The sequence below is a fragment of the Empidonax traillii genome, unplaced genomic scaffold (assembly GCF_003031625.1).
Source record: "Empidonax traillii isolate 1590-97213 ecotype Southwest subspecies unplaced genomic scaffold, ASM303162v1 scaffold143:size1492093, whole genome shotgun sequence".
Lineage (NCBI taxonomy): Eukaryota > Metazoa > Chordata > Aves > Passeriformes > Tyrannidae > Empidonax > Empidonax traillii.
The window spans coordinates 605,618-612,553 of NW_020955336.1; the positions used below are offsets into that span (position 1 = coordinate 605,618).

General features: G+C 41.2%; 1 protein-coding gene across 2 annotated transcripts in view; it reads left to right on the top strand.

Moving 5' to 3' along the window:
• Positions 1 to 6,934, top strand: part of NMNAT3 (nicotinamide nucleotide adenylyltransferase 3) — a 21,221-nt gene extending 14,287 nt beyond the window's left edge. For both annotated transcript variants that reach the window (XM_027884369.1, XM_027884368.1), the window contains exons 3-5: positions 651 to 834; positions 4,920 to 5,029; positions 6,486 to 6,934. In XM_027884369.1, the coding sequence (XP_027740170.1) occupies positions 651 to 834; positions 4,920 to 5,029; positions 6,486 to 6,895 (704 nt within the window). In that variant the 3' untranslated portion in view covers positions 6,896 to 6,934. The remainder of the gene's footprint in view (positions 1 to 650; positions 835 to 4,919; positions 5,030 to 6,485) is intronic.
• The last annotated feature ends 2 nt before the right edge of the window (positions 6,935 to 6,936 follow it).

Consider the following 6,936-nt stretch of genomic DNA (forward strand, 5'->3'; position numbering starts at 1 on the left):
AATTTAATTAACATGATCAGCCAGATAGAAGGGGACTTCAGTGTCTGCTAAGCTGGTGTTTGTAAGTCTCATTTTAGACTCCATTAGCCCCATCTTTGTTCTTGAATCTTCTGATGTGTCTGAGTCACATTAATCACAGCTGCAATAATATGCCATAATTCTTGCTTTAACCCAAGAAGGCACAATGATTTTGATAAACAAACATCAGATGCTTAAGAACAAAGTAGTGTTAGTTAAGTCATCCATTACTCTGGCTGTATCAAAGCTGTAATTGCTGGACTATGAAACTTAATCATATCTAACAATTTGGTACTTTGCAACATAAATTATTCATATCTCTACTTGCTTTGAAATTGTCTGTTCATCCAGCTTTCCTTTATGGATCATATAACAAGATAAACATATTGATAGCAATTATGAGCAGTTCACAGAGGAACAGAAAGGCTGCACTTTAATTGCTGTTAATGTATTAAAAACAAAACCCAAAACAAGTTGTAAATAGTGTCTTATAACTTTGTAGTTAACCATGACAGTTAACCTTTGAAGAAGTTGGACTAGATGAGCTCCCAAGGTGTTATCCACCCTAAATTTTCAAGGTTCTGTGAAGAGGACATAATTTTCTTTTTTCTTTTCTTTTTTTTTTTCAAAAGGAAGGTACCAGGTGATTGAAGGCATAGTGTCTCCTGTTAATGACAACTACGGAAAGAAGGGCTTGGTTTCAGCAAGGCACAGGATAGCAATGGCTAAACTAGCACTGAGGACATCTGACTGGATTCGAGTTGATCCATGGGAGAGTGAGCAGGAGACATGGACAGAGACAGTCAAAGTATTAAGGTAATTACATTGTCTGTTTTCTGTCGTTATGAAATCACTGACTGCCAGGTCAATGCACAGACCTCATTCCTGTGGAACACCCAGGCAAAGCAGGACGTGTCTGGTTGTGTTCATTTGCTGTGAAACAAAGTATTGTGCCTGTGGGCAGTGAAAATTCACGTCCCTTTCCTTCAGAAGTCAGGATTCCCCACCAGGAGACTTTCCTTTGCCAGTGCAAGGCAGATAAGCTTTCCCCAAACCTGGGTGATAACCACAGCCCTGCACTAATGCCCTTTAAGTAGTTCAATGCACGTGGAAAGCCTCTGCAAAATTCTGGCCACTGAACGAGTTCTGCAGGAAAAGTTCTTGGCTCTCGTGTTGTTTTTCTTGTTCTTAAGTCTCTAAGCAGGTAATAGAGATTGTAATCAGAAAGTGAGAGAGTTTACCAACAATTCAATTCTTCAGGAGCATCCCTATTCCAGATTAGCTTTGTTAGCATTATTGTGCCTCCAGGTTTATCTATTCACACCTCCTTGAAAAGTCTCTATTAACTCTAATGGCAAGTTAAACCCAAACTCATCACTGCTGATGTTTTCTTCAAAATCTCTTTGAGTTTGCTGGGGCTTTGTGCTGGAAGGAAAAACTAAACCATTTGTCCCAAACCTGTTAAGTTGATGCAAGGACTTTGAAATGTGCCCTTTCCTTTTTGGTAAGAAGTGCATTATGAGGCAAGGTATGAAAACACAAAGTTCCTGTGCTAAACCATCTTTTGGAAGGACAAGGTGCTGCAGAAGTCAACAGATAAACTGAAAGATCTCCTGGGTGTCTACAGCAAATGTGCTCTAAGAGCTGTCACTGATTCTTCATTTCTACCTCCACTTTATAAGTTATTTTCCAAGTGGAAACAGGTGTCCGTGTAGCTTAAGGCTCTAAATTGTGCCTTCCAACAACTGCCCTGGAAGGTCTTTTGGCTCCTGTGAGAGCAATTAAAAGCCAGACCTGTTACTTAACAAAAGCATACATAAGAATTCACTACATATTTACAAAACAACTTTTCATTCAGCTTTTATTTGCTTCACTGAGGGAACACAGATATCCACTTGCTCCTTTTGCCCCTTCCCTCCAGGAAGCAGAATAGGATTGGGATGGAAGGCTTGACAGTGCCACCCTGTCTGCAGAAAACCCTGTTCTTCTCTCTAATCACAACTGTATGTCCCAGTGTGAGAAATCAGCTAAGGGTCTATTCTGCAGTACTGGCTGGGTTTGGGATTTTTGTCCTAAACTTCGGTTCTGTAAAACTATTTTCCCCTAGAGGAAACAGACCCAAACCTCACAGATCAGGTGATCCTACTTACAAAGGCTTTGATCTTGCACAGCTCCAAGCCAGTACTGCTTGCAAGATTGGGTTTGTAAGCTGTAAATCCACTTCAGAGTCCTTCAGGAGAAGAGGTACAGTAAATAAAACCTACATGTATGATTTTCTGCTCAGGCAAAGTAGTACCCATGTGGTACGAACAGCCAGACTTCTTGTCCGCCTAGAAAGTGAACCTCTAGTTTTGTGATTAAATTCACAAAATGTTAACACTGGCTGCTTGTTAAGGAGAGAAATGAGCCTAAATAATTTCTTTCCTAATGTTGATTTGTATTAATGAACTGAACCAGTCCCATAATGTAAAGCTGAACCCTCTCCCTTGAAGGGGGAAGCAGCACTCTGATGAATGCTCATGTGGGTGTTTGTGCTTTCCATTGTATTATAAATGTCACGGGTAGAAAAAAGATAAAAAAGAGCTGGTTTTAGAGCTAGAATCTTACTAAGTATAAACAGGCAATGGTTTATTGTGGAGTTGTTGTTCTTCACGTGTTTTCAAGGTTAGTCTGTAGATTCTTCCCATCTCAAAGACCCAAGAAGCAATTGTTGCCTTCTCTGTGAGCTCCCTCAGGTAGGAAACTTCAGTACAGATATAGACATTCCTATTGCCAGGCAAAGGTAAAAATCATTATTGTACCTGAATGTCTCTTCTCATCAGTATTTTGAGTTGTACGCTGAACTGCAGAGGAACATTTTGTCCTGAGATACATGAATGGCCTTTTCCTACAGTACTTGTTTTAACTGAGTGCGATAAAAATGTCACATTTCATCAAAATCTGTGGATTTTTGGAAAGGCTCACAAGTAGTGGTGACATAAAAGAATTTTAAGCAGCAAAGCTCATATCCCACTTACGGTGGTGCATTAAATGAGAATGGAAATGTTGGAGACTATCCCAAGGCTTTTTTATTTTGAAAGCAGGAGGGAACATAATAGAGCTAATTTCCACTTACCTGCTGTTTGAGAATACCCTTCCTAGCCAAGGAAACGGTACTGTCAGTAACCAGAGAGCTACATTCGCTCCTCTTGTACTGTAGATTTGATTGGTGTGCAGATATACTCAAAATTAATTAAGAATTGGCAAAGATCCGCATTACCCACCTTTTGTTGAGATGTGCTTATGATTGAGTTCTGTAGTTATTCAGAGCTTCATACACAGTTCAGGAAATGCTTAATAAACTGGCAGGTTGGTTGTACTTTCTGGTGTATCTTTACAGCAACATAACCCTCCTCGTGGTCCAGCCCTTGAAACCCTCCTGCTGAACGGCCCCTGTGCAGCTCAGGTTCTGCAGAGCCTGTAACGTTATTCCTGCAGGGAGCTCTTTGCCAAGTGTTCTTGTTTTTGAATCGTGGCCCAAGAATGTCAGAACACAGTACACAGTCAATGTGCTTGACTATACATAGGATCTTGTTTACAACAAGGCAGGATTAAAATTAGAAGTGTAGGAAGGCACAGACCAAGCTACTGGAACCTTCTCTCTGCTGCCATATGTCCCTCACCTCTTGTCTGTGCAGTTTCTTTCACCAGTGGCTGAGCACTAAAAATTACTGGGGTTTGCTTTGCAGCCTGTCTGGGTGCAGGTCCTTGACACACGTGCAGCTTATTCCTGTGGCTTAAGTACTTAGATGATTTGAAGAGGGCAACTTTAAATCCCTAAACTATAAACTCGTTCCTTACATCAGACATTCCAAGGGTCATCTGTGGCTTTGTACAGGCACTGAATTCACACTGTGCCTTGCAACCCAGAATCTTTGCTTTGGTGCAGTTACACAGGAGCTGATGGTCATTTCAGCTCCCTGTGTGCCAGACAGAGATTGGACACTGATGTGAGTCTGTGCCTGCCTGTCCTGTCTAACCATGAGCTCGTTTCCTGGAGCATGTTTGGTTGGTGCCAAGATGTGCAACACCTGAGCGTGGCTCGGGATGGTGCAGGTCAGGGGCTGTTCTGAACATGCTGATTGGGAAGGAAGGGAGTTCAGGTGTTTGGATCTGACACTGGCACTTGCCTTTATGATCAAAGAAAAGGTCCCTGCATGAGGTAGCAATGCCAGCATTGCAGGGGGGCACCAGTGATCAGGAGCAGCAAAAGAATAAAGTAATGGAAACCTGGGAAAACTGGCAACGGGATCCTTGACTGCCTTCATGCATCTGAACTCAGTAAAATTAGAAGCACAGCAGATGTCAGAAATCTTACAAGAATTGCATATTTTTAGTTTCTCAGAATTCTTTCAATTAAAATGAAGGGAAAGACCACAAGGTGAAAACTCAGGGAACATGTTTTTGTGGAGAAGAGGAGGAGAGAGAACAAAAATGTCTCCTGAAATCTGAGCACATGTTCTAAAAACATGATCATGAGGAGTTGTATTTAATCAAGAAATTAAATCTAATGATTGCAGTGTGATTTAATCCTATTTCAAGCAAAAACCTCCACAATGTTTTAACTGTAATGGATTTTCTTTTTTTTTTTTTGCTACCAAAACTGCCATAATGGCAGAATTTCAAAAAGGATTTCAAAACCAGAGTGCCATTAAAGGACATTGCTTGTGAATTCCACAAAATGTTAACTGCACTGATACTAATCTCATGGCAGAGTGAATATGCCAGATTCTTAACAAATTGTATTCAAATCCAAAGTGCATAAAGGCAGACTCTGTTCTAGAATGGGAAAGTGCCAGGTAATCTCTTTGTTGCATCTCTGAGAGGATTATCTCACACAGAAGCCTTTCTTTTAAATGCAGGCACCATTATAATGAATCACTCAGATTGCTCCAGTCCAAGAGGGAATTCATGGAAGACAAACATCCCAAGGAAAGACCCACAGGGGATTCCCTTTCTTGCCAGCACCCAGGTTGGTTCATAACTGTAAACATGACTCTTTGTGTAGTATTAAAAACTGTGCAGCTTTCCCAGATTACACTGATAATGAAAAAGTTGAGCAGAGTAGCTGGTGAGTGTTGAGAGCTGGAGCTGCCTGCCAAAAACAAGCCATGCCAATATAACTGCTGGTGCAGTGTTTTGTAATAATTCCCACTCAGACAGGAGACCTTGGAGCTGTATTGAATCCTGGTTTTATAAGCATAACTTTAGCCGTGTCAGAGATGTATGTTGTGGCCCTGCTTGTTTTGCAAAGCACAGAATATATGAATAAAAAGTATCGAAAATACAGGGGTTACTTAGAATTGTAATTCCAGTATTGGAAAATGGACAAAGTATACAGATACCACCCCAGTGATGCTGATGCCTTGATGTTTACTGTGTTTCTGGCCAGAAAAGCTTCTGTTGACAGCAAAAGTATGGCAGGTTCTGGAACAATGTCAGTTCTCAGTTTCCTGTTTAATCAGATTCCCTGGCCCTATGACTTGCTAGGGTGCTGCTCGAGTTTTGATACATTGCGTTTTTCCTGTAGTGTTGCAGCCTCTCTTGGCCATGAATAATACATTTCAGTTGTTCATGGTTGTTGATGAGTTGTATCTTTGCAGCTGGCAGAGAATAAAAAAGGTCTGCTTTTTGTGCATCATCACTGGGACGTTTCTTGTTTTCTGAATTGCTCGTTTAAGGTGTTTGTAGAAGACTTGCAGATGTGTTAACCACCTGCAGCCACAAGTGGGAGGCAATGCCTCCATCCTTCCCCTTCATTTGTATGCACATGAATACAAGGCTGTGAAAATACCTGGTCAGTGTTTGAAAAATACTCGGAATAATGATGAGTTGCCCAGAAGAGATTTGAGGAAAGAGATGGTTCTGTGCTGGGGCTCAGGCAGCAGAGAGCAAATAAGAAATGGAGAGAAAACAAAGAAAAATATCCTGGTGAAGTATCCTTCTTGGTCATTACTCCAAGATAAAGAGTGAAAATGTCATGGACACGTGATACAAAATATCTGTAAAATATTCTGCTGATTCAAATTTGTCTAAAAGTGAGATAAAATTCGGTAGTTTATCTAGCTGGGTTATTGTAAAGTAGTTGATTAGATACAGTTTGTCATAATTCTCTTTATTTGTTTCTCCCCCCTTTTGGCTTGCTTGAGTGGAGGAAGAATTCTCCTTTACCTTTGTACTGATAATGTTTAATATGCTGAGTGCTGATGAAGTAGGTGATAAAGTAATTGTGATGAGACATAAAATCTAATTTTTTTTTTTTGCAACCTTTTGAAAAAATCACCAAAACCAAACTGGAGTAAAGCTAAATTATTTTTAAAATGGGTAGAGGGTGGAAAAGAAGTGATGAGTTAAAACCAATTTTAAGTATAAACTTCCTAGAAAACTGAGCAAGGACAGACATCTCTTATTTCCTGTTATCTTTCCAGTTCTACCAGAATTAAAGCTGCTCTGTGGGGCTGATTTTCTACAGACGTTTAAGACCCCCAATCTCTGGAAGGAAGAAGACATCAAAGAAATAGTGGAGAAGTTTGGTTTGGTCTGTATTAGCCGGGCTGGCTCTGACCCCTCTCAGTTTATCCGGGAATCAGACCTTTTGACTCGATTTCAGCACAACATCTTCCTGGTGAAAGAGTGGATTCAGAACGAAATCAGTGCAACCCAGATCCGCTCTGCCCTGTGCAGGGGGTTGAGTGTGAAATACCTCCTGCCAGACCCTGTCGTAGCCTACATTGCCCAGCACAACATCTACACAGAGGAGAGCGAGAGGAGGAACGAGGGGGACCTGCTGCAACCTCTGAAACTGCACAGCCCAACAGCAACCTCTCTGAGGGACTGATGGCTGGAGGGGCTGACCTCGACACACAGGGAGCTTTTCCA